This window comes from Lycium ferocissimum, chromosome 8, assembly GCF_029784015.1.
Source record: "Lycium ferocissimum isolate CSIRO_LF1 chromosome 8, AGI_CSIRO_Lferr_CH_V1, whole genome shotgun sequence".
In the NCBI taxonomy this organism is placed as follows: Eukaryota; Viridiplantae; Streptophyta; class Magnoliopsida; order Solanales; family Solanaceae; genus Lycium; species Lycium ferocissimum.
In genome coordinates this window covers 33,398,514-33,417,493 of record NC_081349.1, presented here as the reverse complement: position 1 = coordinate 33,417,493, position 18,980 = coordinate 33,398,514, and the positions used below count along the sequence as shown (strand labels likewise).

Below are 18,980 nucleotides of genomic sequence, written 5' to 3'. Positions count from 1 at the left end.
TCACATATTTAAATAGAAATAGATGTTGTCACGCCTTATATGAATTACTTGACAAAATTATATGAAAATTCCTGAAGAATTTCAAATGCCTGAAGCATATACATGTTGTAGAAATTTGTTCATAATTCTTATATGAATTAAGCAAGGTGAACGCGATTTTATCACCTTAATGAATATTTTCTGACTAAGGTCACAAATGACACTATTTATCCTTACGTCTTTGTGAAAATCAAAATCATTATATTGTTGGTGCAAGTTGATTACTTGAATATTATTGAAACTCTTGAAGAGTTCTCAAAAGTATATTATTTGTTAAAAGAAGTTGAAATGAGAAACTTGCGAATTCTTTGGTCTCAAGTGCCATATCTTTATGCAATTGATGCATTTATATATTTTGCTACGACTATAAGGGATTATAGTCATATGATGTTGGTCTACATGACAATCAAATCATATAAAGATAGCATCTATTTATAAAGCAAGTCGGAATACACTTGCAAAGTGATTTCAATAATATCATATACCAATGCAACTCTATCCAAAAGACAAGACGCAAAGATACATAGCTCAACTAAAGAGAGGATTCATAAAAAGCACAAGTCATGCTTCATCAAAGTTGTTCTTCACACACGAGCTCCGGTAATAATGGTGATATCAACGTGCAAGAGATTTGTTCGAGCGTTAATATGACCGATTTATTCATTAAGTCTATACCAACGCAACCAAGTCTATAGCAACTGCAACTCTCAAGTGAAGATGTGAAGATTCAAGTTTTTGGATTGAAGTTCTCATCAGGGGGAGTTAATACGCGTTGTACTCTTTTTCCCTTTCAAGGTTTTTGTCCCACTGGGTTTTTCCTTGTAAGGTTTTTAATGAGGCAACCAAATAGCGTATTATTAGAAATGTGTACTCTTTTCCTTCACTAGATTTTTTCCCATTGGGTTTTTTTCTAGTAAGGTTTTAATGAGACATATTATCTATCGAAATAGACATCAAGTGTTATAAATATTATTATAATATTGTGATGTCTATCTTTAGGAGAAATTTTAGGGTTTGCTAGGGTTTGTGACTTTGGCACCAAGTCAATTCTCTCCTATAAATAGAGAGGTTCTCTTCATTGTATTTCATCCCTCATAAGAGAAATAAAGAATTCCTCTCTTCTCTCTTTCCCTATAATATTCTTCTTGCTTGCTTTATTATTTTATAACAACTTTAACTTTATTACAAACCGTAGCTATAAAGTTTTTTTTTTTAATTACAATTCGTAGCTACGTTTTATAGATTTCGCGTGTATTCGAGATGTATTCAAATAAATAGTTAAAAAAATTGACTGTATTTTTGGACAAACTAGATATATTTGATTGTATGTGTTGTTTTATTGATCCATATACATATGTATTTGGCTGAGTGTGTTTTGGCAAAGTAGAGTATTTGATTGTATATATGTTGTTCGATTGATCTATTTACCTATGTATTTGGCTGATTATATTTTGGAATTATGTATTTGAATATGCCCGAACACACGCGAAACAGGTAAAACATAGCTACGAATTGTAATTACAAGAACAATAGCGATGGTTGGTTAGAAGCCTAGAAACTATAGTTGTTTATGTAAGTTACTCTAAATTAATACTATTAATTTTAAAAATAAATAATTACGTACTTGAATGAAAGCGTTACAATGCGATTGAATGAAAAAAGGTTATACAAATGACTTTGAAAGAATAATTTCATTGGTGGAAGGAAGCGAGAAGATTGTTCCATCTAGATGATCTGAAATGAATGCGGTCAAACAAAGAGGTGAAATAGCGGTATCTTTCTACCGTTACGAACGACATGTTTCGCCTGCTCCCTCCCCGTGTCTACTAAAGCTCATGCCATTGATTGTAAGCAATTACTGCGGGTAAAACGGTTGATAAATAATTTTTTATTAAATGATTGAAATCTTCCTTAAAACTATTTACATAGAATGTAAATTAAAAAGTAATTCTTCCGTAACAAGGGACGAATGACGAAAATAGTAGAGATATAGTTAAAAAGTTATATTTTTAGGAAGAGTATCCGGAGATTACAAAAACTTAACTTTTCAACATGTTATGTGAAATATTAAAATTAAAAGAGTTACCAAATATAGAAAGTGACCTTGTTTTGAAAACATACTAAAAAAAAGTAAGATAAACAAATTGAAATATAAAAAAATAATACTATATAAAAACTTGAGCTTTGTTTTATAAGCGGTCCGAAATTTTATAGGGAAAAGATTTTATACAAGAGAACATATATACTATATAGTAGTCCAAAATATATTATTGAGGGGAACATCAAGAATCACTAGATAAAACAACAACTCCCTTCTTACACACTCGCCCATTTGCACAAGTTTTGTCTTCATGTAATTGAATTCTGAAACATTTGTACGAAATGCTGTGTGGTGATTCGACACAGATAAATGAACCTCATACTTATATGTATATAGTTGGGCTAATTCAGTCAAAATTTACTCCTAATATGGTGTAATATTTTTTACTTAAAAGACAGTCTTCATGAGTTTTCTCAAAATGTGTCTCATGACAAAGTTTTTCTAGACATTATCGTTCGATCTATGTTCCACAAGACGCATCTTTTTTATGGGCTTATTTGGAGATTCGTTGCGTATCACTCATATTATCCGAGTATTCTTATGGCAATTAAAGCTCAGAAGCTAGCCTTTTCTTTTGTGCGGGCGTCTCCAAGCTATATCTTCGCTTGGTAAAAGTAGTAAATTGGGTCCCCGCCTCTCTCTCTTCCATATTCCATATTTTTCCGTTTAACCATACAGAGGCTCTTATATCAGTTATTTGTCTAATTCAGTCCAAAGATACTATTAATATAATGTGATATATTGTGCCTTTTGGACCAAGTCTGCACAATTTTTATCAAAAAGTCTTACAATTGTTGATAGTATTACTATATCTCTTATATGTGGCTTTATTTTCTTTTTAGCTATTAATGTGATGCTTTTGCTCGTATTTCCAAACTATACGTTTACCGTGTATAGATTTTCACTATTAGTGGATTTTGTCTTTTAATAGTATGTTAGTTACCATCTTTACTAAGTTACCACTAATGATAATACTCAATTATAATTAGCTTTTAAATGACCCAATTTTCTAAATACTTTTTATACCGTGAATAAAACTTAATCTCTTTGAAAAGACACCTCTTTCTTTTGTCTTTTTAATGGAGTCTGCACATAATCGAAGCACATCATAATTTATTGCTATGGATATTCATCTTCAAGATTTTTAGCAGCATGATCTTGCACCAAAACAAGCCAAATAGCCAACACCAAGATGACATGTTCATGGGGAGATTAATCAATAAATTAGACTATATAGCAAATATTAGCAAGGTGTGAGGAGTAAATTAAATACATGATATTAGTAAGCTGTCATAGTCTAAAACTTTATAAGATCTCAAAGGATCTATCTTAACGATATTTAAATCCCAAATCAAGATACAGGTGTTTTTGTCTTTTAGTTTAATAATAGATCTAGTTTGATTATATTATAAGTCAATAGCTAACTAATATTTCCCTTTCCATAGGCTCTTCTGTTATCCACTATTATCTTAAATTTGTCCTCTATAAAAGAACCAATAGTTGAATGTGATGCTACTTGTGCACCAAATAAAGAGGTGGTGGCCTGTGGGGGAACTATAGCTAATAAGGGGTTAAATTAACTTTCACTACAAAAAAGTATAGAAATGACAACAATTTTTTTTTATATTTGTGATAAGCTTAGTTTTATTGTTGGCAAAATGATTTCTTTATTACCAAAGAATTTAATTTTGTTGCCATAGTATTGATTATTGTTGCAAAAATACTTTTAAACAAAAAAAAAAAAAAAAGTTGTTGCACGTTGTTGCAATAACAGCTGTTGGGAAAAGTTCATGCAACAAAATATTTTTTTTTTGTCAAAAGTATTTTTTGCAACAATAATCAATCTAAGGCAACAAAAAATAATTTGTTGCCAAATATGTTTTTTCTTGTAGTGTTTCTAAATTAAGTAAATAAGAATCTAGAATGTTCAATAGTTCCAAGCATTTTTTGCTTCCATTTGGTGTATGATATTTGCATTGGGGGCGACTAACAAATCGATTTTGTATCTAGCGCTCGAACTAGAGACCTCTAATTAAGAATGGAAAAGTACATATCACTTTACCACAACTTTTGGTGGATAGTTTCCATGCATTACCATGACATTAAATCATGTATGGGATAAAGAGATAAAGCTAATGGTCACTTCATAGAGGAAAAAATGTCATTGTAAATACAATTTTGTTCTATGGGGTTTAAGTTATACAATGATAATATTGTAATAATTTTTGTATCACTTTAATTTAACATATTATAATATTATTAAAAAAGGAGAATTTTCGTCATACGTTTATGTTGGAAATCTAAAAATTTGTGGAAACGTTTCCGACGAGCGATATATAGCGATATTCTAACAGATTTCAGACGGAAATTTTCATCCATTCTTTTTTTGTTCTTCAGTAGCGATAACAAGTTACTTACTGTTCATTTATTCTAGACCAATCAATGCTATAAACAAGTTACTTACTGTTCATTTATTCTAGACCAATCAATGCTATAAAATAAATTTATGTAATTTTCTTTTAAGTAACTTCATTATGTAGATAATTTTTACGTTAGTGCGTAGAACTTAAACTCTTATTACATGTTTACACTATGTGTACATAAAAAAAACTTGCATGTTTAATGCGACCTTCCCAAAAAGCAATAAGATTTTTATATCAACATCTTAAGATTCAAGAACTTGCATGATTAGTGCCTTTTAATAAATTAAAAAAGAAATCTTTTTCTAAAGTGTTGGGCCAGGGCGTGGGTGGGTGAGTGGTGTAAATAGGCCCTTTTATTTCAAATCTTCGTTAGTGTTTTATAATAAACTTCAATAAAGATAAATCATGTCTTCCAGATTGAATTATGTCTAGAAAGTATGTAGTTATAATAAACTTCAAAATTTTGTTTTTGAATTTATGAAAAGATTGTAAAACAGAAAAGAAAAATAAAGAAGAAAGAAGAAAGAAGAGGAAAAAAGCATAACTAGCATGCATTTAGTTTTGAAATGAGAGGACTAAAAATATGTACGTAAATATACTACTCCATTATATAAGTTGTCAAACGCTATTATGATTTCTTCTGCTAGCAGCTGAAATTGCATTATCATTCACTCGCTATCTGCTTATATTCATCTGCTCAATCCAAATATGAAGTTAGACTTATGAATACCAAATATTGCCTTTTGAAAACAATTAAGAGAAGAACGTATATATTGACTACTAGTTTGTTCAAACAATCACTTTTTTTAATTTCATAAAGAGATTGTCAGGTTCAAGTTTCCTCCGAGCGTGAGATATTATACACTGTGTTTATGCAGTGGTTGGATAAAACACTCAACTGTGGTACAATTAGTTGGTTCAAATTATATTGGCATGCATAATACATAAATAGGCCCTCAAACTTTGCCTCAACTGGCAAGTATGCCTTCCAACTTTGGGTGTGCACAAGGAGACACCTCAACTTGTATAAAGTTGAACAAGTAAACACAAATATCGACGTGGAACTGACGTGACACATAAATTTTGAAGGTGCCACGTCGATGCTACATCGCTATGTAAATTAGGCGTTTCTTTCAACTTTATACAAGTTGAGGTGCCTACTTATGCACACCTAAAGTTGGAGGGCATACTTGCCAACTAAGGCCAAGTTTGAGGGCCTATTTATGTATTCTGCCAATTATATTCTAGCAACTTCAGAATAAAGATTTGAAAATCCTAGTTATGTCCGTCATGAATAGGTCATCTAAAAAATAATTACAACGATCTATCCATAAAAAGTTAAATTAATTACCCGGATAATAAGGCAAATTACTTGAACTGGTTAAAATACACATATACTAATTAATTAAACTAAGACCAGTACTTCATAATATAGACAAGGATGCATGGAAAATGTTCTAGTTTCATATTCTCCTATATGACTAACATAGTTTTTCTTATACTACATTACGATTTAACTTCAACTACACAATTATTAAATAAAAGGATAACCTAATGCATTGAGCTATCAAGTTCCCGCAATACGCTTTAAATTTGGGGAAACACAGGTCGATCACATTGGATCTTATATACACAACTTCATCTTGCATTTCTGCAAGAGCCTGCTTTCGCGGCCTGAACCTCCCGTCTTCATTAGCACTCAATTAGCACTACTAATATTTGTGTGTCCATAGAAATTTGCACTTGTACCACAATCAACACCTTCAGCCGCCATTGTCACTGCTATTTTCTGCTTATTATTATTTGTTGATGATGATGGTTTCTTCCTCTTCTTTTCATAACTAATCCCTCTTGACTTTGACTGAAAATCCCTCACTTCCCTTAAAAATAGCCTCACAGCTCTTGCCCCAAAAGGGTTCATTTCTGGCTTTCCACCATGTTCTTCATAAGCAGCTCTAAGCCTACCAATTAGTGCATCAAGGCTTCCCCAAGCTTGCCTTAAAGGACAAGGGCATGGTGCTGGTGGATTTGGTAGGCCAAAAAATGGACAATTGTGGTTGTGGACTTTGGTCTTCCCGAACTGGTCTAGGTACCTGTCGAAAACATAATTAAATAATGAAAATTTCTGATATCACCTTAAATGTGTGACCAAAAAGATTACTAAAAATAAGTCAATTTTTAGTTTTTGGCTGCGAGAAAATTAAAAGTTTTTCTGTCCAAAAAGGAAAAGATGACTTCGCTCAATTTTTAATATAAAAATTCTTCTCACTCAGATTAATTAACAAAATTGGATACCTCAAAGTTGATAATATCTCTAATTTGTGCAAAATGAGTCAATAACCTATTTCTAATAGTAAAAGTAAATGAGAAGTACTAAGCAGAGTCACACACATACGATGGTATCATTACTGCAGTGCATTCATATAACGTATACTTTATTCTTTGATGTATAATTATTTATTTAAAACTTTATTTTGAATATATTGATATATAAAATCGTATACTACACGACTCGCACACGTGCAACACACGTGCCAATAAACTAATAATTAATTAAATAAATGAAAATTTATGATATCGCCTTAAATGTGTGACGAAGAAGATTCCAAAAAAATAAGTCAATTTTAGTTTTTGGTTGCGAGAAAATTAAAAAAATTTTCTGCCCAGAAGGGAAAAGATGACTTCGCTTGGTTTTTAATATAAAAAAATTTCTCACTCATATTAATTAGCAAAATTGGATACTTCAAAGTTGATAATATTTCTAATTTGTGCAAAATGAGTCACTAACCTATCTCTAATAAATGAGAGAGTCACACACATACGATGGTACCATTACTGTGATCAATCACATAAACTTATACTTTGTAATTACTTATTACAAAATTTTATTTTTAAATATATTGATATTATTTAATAAAATTGTATACGACGTGACTTATTACACATGTGCAACGCACGTGCCGGAAAACTACTAATTAATTAAATAATAGATTTATGATATCGCCTTAAATATGTGACGAAGAAGATTCCAAAAAGTAAGTCAATTTTTAGTTTTTTGGTTGCGAGAAAATTAAAAGGTTTTCCTGCTCAGAAGGGGAAAGATGACTTCGCTTTCCCACTCATATTAATAGCAAAATTGGATACTTCAAAGTTGATAATATTTCTAATTCGTGCAAAATGAGTCAAAAACCTATCTCTAATAATTGAGAAGTACTAAGAAGTGTCCTACACAAACAATGGTATCATTACGGTAATCATTCACATAAACTTATACTTTATTCTTTCATGAATAATTATTCATTCAAAACTTTGTTTCAAATATATTAATTATAAAATCGCATACCACATGTCTCGGTACACACGTGCAATGCACGTGCCGACAAACTAGTAATTAATTAAATAAATGAAAATTTATAATATTGCCTTAATGTGTGACGAAGAAAATTCCGAAAAAGTTAGTCAATTTTTAGCTTTTGGTTGCGAGAAAATTAAAAGTTTTTTCTGCCCAGAAGGGAAAAGATAACTTCACTCACTTTTTGACAAAAGTAAATTGAATGGAAATGTACGCTATCACAAGTTGAAATTCTGACGGAAAATGTTTTCAGAAAAATAAGTCAATTTTCTAGTTTTTAGTTACTGAAAAATATTTTTTCAGAGAAAACATTTATTTTCTGCCCAGAAGAGAAAAAATGACTCCACTCACTTTTCGGTAGAAGTAAATTAAATGAAATGTAGGCTATCACATTGAAAGTGGTGGAAAACATGTTTCAGAAATAAATAAGTCAATTTTCTGATTTTGGGTCGCCGAAAAATATTTTTCCAAGAAATGTTTGCTGCCCAGAAGAAGAAAGATGATGAATTGCCTCACTTTTGAGCGAAAATCATATTTCTTCATGATCAGGGGCAGAACTAGGTTTCTGCTTATCGGTTCGGCAGAATCTGACAGTTTCAACCCAATTATTATTTGTATTTGAAAAATCGATTTATTAATAATTTAGAAATCAGTAAATTGCTTTTGTTAGAATTTCAGAATCCATAAACTTAAAATCTTTGTTTCGCCTTTGTTCACGATTATCTTAAATATTAATTTTGTATCACACTTAAACATCATCATCAATCTTTATAACTTAAAATCTTCATAAAACACTATCCAGTGTGCTATAATATTTGATCAATCTTTAAATAATATATTTTTGCTCTACCTAACCATCGGAAAACATTTTTCAGAATATATGTCATTCTCCAGAAATATATTTTCAGGAAAATGACCACTTTTGTCATACCAAATAACATTCTAATAGCTACTTAAACTTTTAAACGAGACGATCACACAATTTAACGATATGTACCTGAGGAATTCAAGGACATGTGCACTAGTGCAGTGAGGAAGTGAAAGCGGAGGGTGCTGGTTACTCAAGTACTGGCAGAAAGTGTTCCAATCGCGACGTTTCTGATTCTCATAGCGACTCAAAGGAGGAGCCGAGGACGCAATCATGGTAGTACCATCAGCATGAATTTTTGTACCTTGTAGCATGTTTGTACCTTGAACCATGTTGTTACCTGAACTGAAATTATTTCCTTGTGGTGTAACAAAATCCATTCCCAAAAAAAAAAAAAAAAAAGAGAAAAAACCCTTTTTTCTTTTTCACTTCTAGTGTTTTCTACTCAGATCTTATAATAGGTTTTGAAGAAAAATATGGGGTTGTGAAGAGAAGTCAATGAAAAAGGTTGATTCTTGAAAGTATTATAACTTTGTTATATATAGATACAAGTCGGGGGTTAGTATTTACTTCAGATATGGTTAGTAGTAGTAAGAGGAAATGGCAAAAGGACAATGTGGAAATTAATTGTGTTTAAAAATGGTTACAGTAGTAATAATAATCTCTAGAAAATGTGAAGGTTTAGAAGACAAAAATGGCAAAGATCAATCAATAGCAGTAAATATCGAGCCGAGACGAGTCGAATTGTAGTGGATGGACTATAGAGCTAACAATAAAACCTAACTGAGCTGAGCTGAGCCGAACTGAAGTAGATTGAGTAGTAGAGCTAGAAATCTTAAAGTTTAAGTTTGTTAATTAAAAGGTCAAGAGTGGAAAAACCGAGTTGAACTGATCGAGCTGGATTGAGTATACTAGAACTAGATATCTTGAAAGAGCTTGAGTTTGTTAACTAAAAGTGTGAAAAAAATCAAGTTGAGCTGAGCCGAGCTGAAATGACCCCGAATTGAATAGTAGAAGCTAGAAATCTTGAAAGAGTTTGAGTTTGTTAAGCAAAAGATAGAAAAAAATTAAGTTGAACTCAGCTGGATTGATTACTAAAGCGAAAAATCTTAAAAAGTGATTGAGTTTATTAAGTAAGAGAGAGAATAAAATCAAGCTGAGCTGAACTGAATCGAACTGAAGTGAAGTGAATTGAGTACTAGTTAGAACTAGAAATCTTGAAAGAGTCTGAGTTTTGTTGAATGATAAAGAGAGAAATATAATTACCCTAAAAGATGAAGAGATGATGTTGATGAGATTTTCTTTCCAAGAAGAGGGGCAACAAGAAGAAGAAGAGGGACATTGGCCATATTTGTGTGTGAGATTTTGGGATATAGTAATCGAGATGTGAAAAATAGAAGGGAGTAATGATTGAAGATAGTGGCATTTGGGGAAAGACGGTATTTTTGCAAGAAAGGGAAAGCTTTAATTTTAGCATTGATTTGAAGTGATTGGAGGAAGCAGTACTCTCTGATAATGTGTATATGTACGACCACCTAAGTTATTGATACTATATATGTATATTATAATAGCAGTAAACTAGTAGTAGTACTAGATCTATACTAATAAGAGGTTCGTTTGGTTGATGGATTAATTATGCAGAAAATAAATTATACGGAGATTTTATACAAAAAATAAATAATAACACAACTACTTAATTAGTATATTTCTTATATTTGGTTTATATTAGACTAAACATGAGATATACAAGATACTAAAGAATGTGTTTCGCTTGATCTGGATAATTAAAAAAAAAAAAAAAAGAATTCTAACATTCTCTTTTTAATTTTTTTTTGGGAGAAAAGCTTTGGAGAAGGCAGGGGCGGACCCATGTATTAGTTTTTGTGCTTCGAGCACTAATTAACCGCGCATGATACTTTAAGTTAGATATAGAAAATATTGAAATTTTGGTATAAAATAATAAATAAGCCTAAAGTAATAAAAGATCTTGAGTCTTCGATTAAAAGGTGATAGCCTTTAAGATAAGCCATGGAGTAGCTTAGTTTAAATCCTACTCAAAGCTATATATTTTTGTTGATTTTAATGTAGACCTGCACCATCAATCTAGTCCGCCATGAGAAGACCAAGGTGTCACGATTAATAATTCGGATTATCTTTTTCACAAAACATATGACAAAATAATCTCACTGTTTATCTTCTATCATAATCTCTTATCTCATAAACCAAACGACCCCTTAGCAAGAAACGACACACACAAATGTTTAGAGTACTAACAATAATTATCCGATGCCCACTTTGAAGCTGTCATGCTAATGTAGTTTCTTGCTAGGAAGTTTCACTTGGGGATAAAAAGTTCTCTATCGAATATGATTGTATTTTCCAAATATTTAGTTTAGGCTGAAGGAGTATGTACCACCCACACCATAACCTTTAGTGGTGGCATTTAATTTTTAAATTAATACTCCCTTTGTCACTTTTATGTAAAAAACTTTTGAATCTTGTAAACTTATTGAACTAATTAACTGTAATTTACATACTAAGAAAAAACCCTTTAAATATTGTGGTCTAAAATATGTCATGTTATAAGAAAAAGTGTCAGTATAATGAGAACGATCATGTACTATTATTACTTGTTTAGTTAACCATAGTAGTATTGACCTATAATAAAAGAGGAAATAAAGCAACAAATAAATCCAGGAAACTTCGTGGCAGATAAAATAAAAAGTACTTACTACTTAATCCAAAAATCTTGAAGTAACATTCATCCTTTCAGAGAAACAACGTAATTTCATTTCAGATGGATCTTGTCTCCAACAAGTTCTGTTTACTGTTTTCAACTTTTTGTTATTAGTGAGTGTCAGCATACTATTTCAATTGCTTGCTTGAGCTGCTTTTAAAATTCATAACATGTTCTGTATAAGGAATATTTGATATCATCGGATTATCTTTATATGTTATAGCAGGTAATTTATACTATTATTTTTAACATTCAATTCTCATATTTAAAGAAACTTATATGTAAATATCTTCTGAATAACTTGATGGTATAAAAAATTCTATTCACTGATGATGTATAACTTAAACTCTAACGTTTATGATTCATTTTTAAAGATTTATATATGTATGTATTTGCATACAAAAAAAAATTTAATTGGTAAAACAGAATGGTACTCCTATAAACAGGCTGAGATTTCTTCGTCAAAAAACTATGTTAACTAACTAATCCATTTTTCGAAATTCGTTAATGATGCGCAATCCAAAATTAAGGGATTTAGCTATCGTTTGTTATTTTCGTTATTCGGATTTAGTTTATTATTCGTTATTCGGGATTTAGCTTATTGTTCGTTATTCGTTAATGGATTATTTTGGTAGAATACCCACTTTTAAAGTTATTTAAGTTGACTCAATTAGTTGGGTGTTGAAGGGTATAACGAAAAAAAAATTAAAAAATAATTGATTATGAATTAATATTTTGTTAATTGATTATGGATTAGTAATTTGTTAATTTTTTACTTATTGTTAATTTATTTATTTGTGAAATTGTCAAAATAAAGTTACGCATTAATATAAAAATAACACGAAACCCTAAAACATAAATAACTTAAAGCTAATGATAACAAGTCTTCAAACAAATGGACTTTACACTTTTCAAACTACCAAAATAATTGATCCATAGATTCTATTTGGAAATTCATTATTAAATACAAAAATAATAGGGTTCTATATAAAATATTCAAGTTTTGAGTCTGAATGATTAATTTATACAAAGTATGTAAAAAAGTGTGAAAGAAAGGAAGGAAGGAAAAAGAAAGAAAGAAAAAACTTTAACGCATCACAAAGGTTAACGTCCGTCTCCGCAGCCTTTACGACGGGTATTTTTTTTTTCCAAAAAAATTAAAAATTATTACCATACCTTTTTTTTTTTGGGGTTATTTTTGATTTAAATTGAGATAGTCATTAACTATAAACAAAAGTAAATAGAACATATTCCAATTAAAAAATGACCGCGCGCACTTAAATTTATTTACACTATCATGTCATTTGAAATTCATCCAATTAAAACATTCGTTGGTCAACAATTTCAAATAAATTAAAAAACACGTCACAAAGGTTTAATGAATTTGATTATATTAGTGGATTATACAATATATAATAAAAAAGGAACATTATATTTGGATATACATTTCAGTATTCACTGATCTATCGATGTAAAAATCATAACACATCTAAATTTTCGATCAATCACTCATAAATCGGTCAATTCATACCTGAAACTTGAGATGGCACCAGTCACTATTATTTGGAGTTGCCACAACACATTTAACTCTTCAGGTATGACAATAATGGCACATGCAATAAATAAAAGGACAAAATTGATTCAATAAGCCCATTATCAGTCTAAAATCTCTACCTTCCAAATCCCCTAAATTTAAGTCCAAAATGAATTTCCAGACAAATATCCAAATTTGATTTCGTAGTGACACATATAACATAACAACCAACAAGTAATTGATCCATAGATTCTATTAACTCTTGTTTAGTTGGTGAAGCAAATAATGGGATGAAATAGATGCAACTGTTCTAGGCAATAACATAACGAGGTCAGAGGCAAAGCAGAAATTTTAATTTATGGGTTTTAATCACTTTTTTTACTTATTGAATTCTGAATAAATTATTGATACATATTAAACAAAAAAATTAACATAAAAACAAAGTTTGAGCCTAAACTACTAGGTTTGCCAAACTTTTACCCACAATATTGGCTCCGGCCTTGAGGGAGATTGCAAAATAGAGTTACTTATGTTTACCGTCTTCAACAGGCATGCTAGTGAAGACTTGAACTGGAATTTGTCTGCTTTCTCCTCTCGTATTTCTATATTACCAAAAAATAAAAACAAATTATTATTACATCTTAATCTGAAACTAATCGAATTATATATTTAAAAGGGACTTGAAATAAGAAATTCTTTTGTGAAAACTGATGATATGTTATTGCCACTAATTACAAATTAAGGAGAGGCTTCAGGGATTTAAAAAAAAAAAAAAGATTGCGTTCACGGTGGGACTCGAACCCACAATCTCCCGCTCCGGAGGCGAGCGCCTTATCCATTAGGCCACGCGAACCCTTTGAGCTAACAGGCTCAAACTTTCTTACTCTTACACTACCTCTGGTTTTTTTTTCCTTTTATTACGTAGCGCGGGGGGGGGGAGGGGGGGGGGAAATGTGGGGAGGGGGATTAAAAATGGGGATTCGAACCTCACCATTTTTAATAAAATAGGGAACCAACTAAGAAAGAGATAATAAATAAATAAAAAATTAAAATAAGTGTCCACATAGCCTTTTATGTGATAATTTCAATAATATACATTCCAAAGATAAAATATTACATCCACGTAGCCATATTTTCAACGACATCCGCATAGCCAACTATCTTTTTTGCAACAGTGTTATACAAGTTTTAATACACTTCCGTAGACGATGTCTTTTCTCTATAAAGTATAAACCCTGTATAAAAGGGTCATTTCGGGTAATATTAGAAATACGGGCCATTTTGGGTAAATATCTCCAAATAGACATAGAGTGTTATTTTCCCTTGGTTTAAAATAAGTGTCCACTTACATAATCAAGAAGGAATAATTAGATTTATTTTCCCAAATTTTCCCCTACTTACTCAAGGCAAAAATTAGACAAGTGTTTCATTAATTAAGGGTAGTTTTGTCCAAAGACTTACTATTTCTTTATAGAGTTAGTGTTTTCTTACCGTAGGAATTAGTGTTTTCTGAATGGGTATAAAAAATAAGTGGCACTTGTTTTGAATAGGAGGGAGTATTTGTTTAAAAGTTGTTGCCCGCCTCATTTTTTTTTGAACTAGAAAGCATTAAGCTAAGGTGTTAGATGTTGAACCTCGGCTTGTTTTCTCTTTCAAAACGCTGTCTAGGAAGTGCCAAAATTTCATGTTTATTCTCTCCGCTAAACCCCCTTAGCTTGGTATTTATAGTTTTTGGGCATGGGGAGTAGCTTGTACGTCGCACGAGCATCACACAACAGGGCCTCGCTCTATGCTTGCGCTTTGCCTTGGTTTTGCGCGGGTGGCCTGGTGCTGTTGCCTTCTTCTAGTGTGATTGTTGTGTGATGAGGCTTAAATGTGCTGTTCATTTAGGGACTTATTCACAATAACAACATACCCAGTATAATCTCACAAGTGGAGTACAGGGAAGGCCGGGACTTTTTCCTCCAATATTAATTCCGGACATTCCATGCTATGGCCATGTGGCGCACACCCATAGCATGATCCAGACAATTTTTCTTCAACTTTGTCCGTTTTGATTGTTTAATCGCTCCAAAGCCTAAACTTATTTCCAGTCTAGTTAAGAACGGGGCGTTACAGATTAATCATATTTACTGTCAGTATTTTAATTAGATTGCACGAAAGGAGTGAATTCCATTCTCGTAAAAATATAAATAGTTTTAGTTTAATGAAAATTAACTCTCATTCAACTTTGCTTAACACGCTGCTAGAGTACTAACTTCAAGCAAGGTCACAACATCAAGAAAGCTCCAATATATGTGATTTTGCTGTTCTGTTTCATTCATTTAACTTCAGAAGTTGGCTTTTCACTGTAAGATTGGACTCGAAAAATCCCAACAATCTCAAATTACTAGACGATAATATAAACAGGTACACATCTCGTGGAAATACAACTCTCATAAATAATTAGAGGCGGGTCTAGAAGCGATTTCTGTGGATTCAACCCCATTGAGAATTTCGCCTCGAACTTCTATGTATACATATGCGAAAAAACTTAAAATGTATACATATAATAAAAATCACACTTAGCTTACTACTGACTATAGATACTGGATTCGACGCTGACTCTCAAACGTTGTTTCCTGAATTCATGAAGATGTTATACCAAAAAACCATATCATTGCTGAAACTAGTCATGTCCCCATGTCCATTTGTAGAATATTGCATGCTCTCCTCCTTGTTTGATTGAGTGTCATGAGAACTTGAATTATTCTCTTGAAGATCTTCATCATGACAATAAGTTGGATGGTGGGCAACAATATTTTGAGAATCTTGATAATAATTTGAAGAAAGATGGTGCTCAATTTTTAGTGCTGAACATTTAGGCATCATTTCATGGCTTCTCTTGGTAGTTGTAGTAGATGGTAGATCATTTTGTTGTATTAATTCCAACTTTTTCTTCAAGTGAGTGTGCCAGAAATTCTTTATTTCATTATCTGTTCTTCCAGGCAGCCTTGATGCAATTGCTGACCATCTGAAAATAAGAAACAAATAGGAAAAACTCACTTTTAATTTATTGCAACATAACATACGAAAATATATGCCAGACCTCTCAATTTTTTCTTGCTTATATTTTTTTTTTATTATTTTATGAAATGTTCATTTGTCTATAGTTGTTATGATGTTAGCACCCCTTCATTTGTCTTGACGTAGTTGTGTTAAATGAAGATGATATATGTGTGGGTGCGAACGTGTGCTAGGATTAGATAGCTAGCGGCCTAACACAAGATTTTGTGCAAGTAATGTCGGCCTATTATCACAATTCGACTTTATAGCAAGTGTAGGTCTAAGACTATGATAGTCTTAAGGCTTTAATTTCTACTATCTTAAATTGATTTTAGCTCTCTATTGTTTTCAGGCGATGTCAGGTCAGTGTGTGTGCACACACGCATATATTGTTTTGAAAACAAATCAAAATAGATAAGAATTTTTGTGCAAGAGTGTCGGACTCCACTTGCGGGATTACACGGGGTATGTTGTTGTTGTAGTAGTAGTGTCGGATGATACCTCTTAATTATTAAAGGGTGTTTCTATCAATTACATTAGATTCAAATTCATGTAACATAAGATATCAAAAAATATATGCACGCGAACACGTTGTCATCATATAACAAAGTAGACGCTCGAAATCCAATGAGAATAATTTATTGCGCCAACTAAAGCTTTGACTGTGAGAGTAACCTTGTCATAAGATAACAAAGTAGATTTCGCCCCAGCACCCTCCACCCCCCCACCCTCCCGCCCTCTCCTTAGGGAAGGTTGACAATAGCAAGGAACCCTAGAGCCATGCCGTGCCATGAAATGCATATTTTTACCGAATCTAAATTATATATACTGTCAGAGTAAGAAATTTTTTACACTATTAGGTAGTTCCTAGCCAGCTAGTAGCTAGTATATATATAGTGGCATGCATGGACAAGAAATTACGAGGAAGGCTACAAAAAGGAACAAGGCCCAAAGTGAAAAAATTCAAAAGAAGCGTGCTCCAGTTTTGTCTGATGATATAATTTGAAGAAATACAATATGAGAATGAATATTCTTGTTATTCTTGTACCTGTTTCCAAGAAGTTGATGTAGCTTAATGATGGTTTCTTCTTCTTCCTCACTAAAGTTTCCTCGTTTGATGTCTGGCCTTAAGTAATTTATCCACCTTAGTCTGCAACTTTTTCCACACCTTAATAAACCTAAACAAAAGTTGTAAACCAAAAAATGGAAAGAGAGATATAGATCATACTCAATAAAAAAAAAAAAAAAAAACTAAAATAAAAAAGAAAACTAATCTTCTTTAGAAGAAATTTAGTTAATCTTTATTCTTCCGTCCTTCTAAATGCAAAGAAAATCAAGAAAATAAGTTCTGCTCATTGATACTATGTAGGAATATATTTTGCACATATCATTAGGTTAAGTTGATCTTACAACAACGAGTAGCTCTTTATAACGATTATAATGTAAGTAATAACCTATTATCCAGTTAACAATCTGATGGTGTGAAAATTCTTGTACATTATCATATGTGCATAGAATTTAAACTACTCCAAAACAAATCAAGAAGGAAAAAGAATTACACAAGAAAGCCAAGTTGAAAAGAATCATTTATCATGTACTCACCAGCTTGTTTAGGAAGTGCCCTCCAATTTTCATGTCCATATTTTTTAATGAAAGATATCAAAATTTGATCTTCTTCTGGAGTCCATGGCCCTTTCTTTAATCCCATTTTCTCACAACAAGGTGCCCTCACCATTTTGGCTAATTGCTTAATATCACCCTTTCTCTCTTGCTCTCTCTCTAGATAATACAAATATTATGATGAGGAGAACAAGGCTAAATGAAAAGGGGGTGAAAGAAAAGGCCAACTATAATTAGTACATATAAAAACTTTAAAACGTGGAAAAGATGGTCTACTTTTGTGTTTGCAAAAAGTTTCTACTGCAGTGGTACTGTGTGTCTATTTCTCTGTCTCAAGCAATTCTTCTTGTCTTCTTATTTTTATTTGTGACCGTTTATCACTAAGATTTGGCATTGGATTTTCCTCTCAAACTAATTATTACATAGAGAAAGATGGCAGTAGTTTCCTCATCGAGTTTAATAGCTTGTTTGATCAAGTTTTTGAAAAGTTAAAAATATTTATTTTAAAAAATTAAGGTGTTTGATTAAGCTTTTCTAATTGAATAGTAGGAAAAGCTGTTTTTAAAAAATAAAAAAATCGTTATTTCCCGAAGCACTTTCCGAGAGAAGCGCAAACTTATGTTCTAACAACAGCAACATACCAAGTGTTTTTCCATGGGTGGGTTATGGGGAGGGTAGAGTGTACGCATGCTTTATTCCTATTCTCGTGGAGATAGAACTAGAAGTGTTTTTCAAATTGATAGTTTAATAAAAATTGATACTTTTGACGGAACACTTTTTAAATTAAGTAGATTTTGAAAGATTGACCAAACAGGCTATAAGTGCAATGTATATAAAAAAGATTTACACCGTGAACAAATTAATTATAAGATAAATTTTTATGAAATAATATTTTACACAATTTGTTAGTGCAACTGCACATAACTTAAATGCTTTTTATGTAAGAGCTAAATATATTTCTCACATGCTGGACAATTTCTTGGTTGTTTCTTTGGGCTGCAAATGTCCTTTCCATTAGTAACACTTTTTTCGATGTGTTATGAGTCAAAATTTGCGTGCGCCTCGGCCCACAAAGCCATATTTTTCTCATTCTGCCGCCTGTCTAAAGTATCCAACATTAGAGCCTGTTTGGATGGGCTTAAAACAAGCCGCTTATAAATTGAAAACAGCTTATAAGTCAAAAAAATAAATTGGGATAGTTTAATTTACTTTTTTGGCTTATAAGCTACTTTAAATAAGTTAAGCCAAACGAATTCAATTA

The 18,980-nt window shown here is 31.7% G+C and overlaps 2 protein-coding genes and 1 non-coding gene across 3 annotated transcripts; all 3 read right to left on the bottom strand.

Moving 5' to 3' along the window:
• Positions 1 to 6,005: 6,005 nt before the first annotated feature.
• Positions 6,006 to 10,253, bottom strand: LOC132068145 (protein LIGHT-DEPENDENT SHORT HYPOCOTYLS 1-like). The gene is made up of 2 exons (XM_059461628.1): positions 8,913 to 10,253; positions 6,006 to 6,656 (listed from the first exon to the last, which is right to left on the bottom strand). The coding sequence occupies exons 1-2, from the start codon at positions 9,161 to 9,163 to the stop codon at positions 6,263 to 6,265; spliced, it is 645 nt and encodes a 214-aa protein (XP_059317611.1). The 5' UTR covers positions 9,164 to 10,253; the 3' UTR covers positions 6,006 to 6,262.
• A 3,581-nt stretch (positions 10,254 to 13,834) lies between these two features.
• On the bottom strand, positions 13,835 to 13,907 carry TRNAR-CCG (transfer RNA arginine (anticodon CCG)). Its single transcript has one exon. It is a non-coding gene; the product is annotated as a tRNA-Arg (tRNA).
• Positions 13,908 to 15,422: 1,515 nt separating this feature from the next.
• On the bottom strand, positions 15,423 to 18,014 carry LOC132068143 (transcription factor MYB15-like). The gene is made up of 3 exons (XM_059461627.1): positions 17,702 to 18,014; positions 17,148 to 17,277; positions 15,423 to 16,067 (listed from the first exon to the last, which is right to left on the bottom strand). Exons 1-3 carry the CDS (start codon positions 17,832 to 17,834, stop codon positions 15,662 to 15,664), a joined length of 669 nt encoding a protein of 222 aa, XP_059317610.1. The 5' UTR covers positions 17,835 to 18,014; the 3' UTR covers positions 15,423 to 15,661.
• Between the last annotated feature and the right edge of the window lie 966 nt (positions 18,015 to 18,980).

Bases quoted from the DNA above. Each gene is read 5' to 3' on its own strand.
- LOC132068145 (XM_059461628.1), bottom strand. From the start codon at position 9,163: ATGGATTTTGTTACACCACAAGGAAATAATTTCAGTTCAGGTAACAAC. The intron at 6,657-8,912 runs GTACATATCGTT...TGTTTTCGACAG, and splicing joins CATGTCCTTGAATTCCTCAG to GTACCTAGACCAGTTCGGGA.
- LOC132068143 (XM_059461627.1), bottom strand. From the start codon at position 17,834: ATGGTGAGGGCACCTTGTTGTGAGAAAATGGGATTAAAGAAAGGGCCA. The intron at 17,278-17,701 runs GTGAGTACATGA...ACTTTTGTTTAG, and splicing joins GGCACTTCCTAAACAAGCTG to GTTTATTAAGGTGTGGAAAA. The intron at 16,068-17,147 runs GTACAAGAATAA...TCTTATTTTCAG, and splicing joins CATCAACTTCTTGGAAACAG to ATGGTCAGCAATTGCATCAA.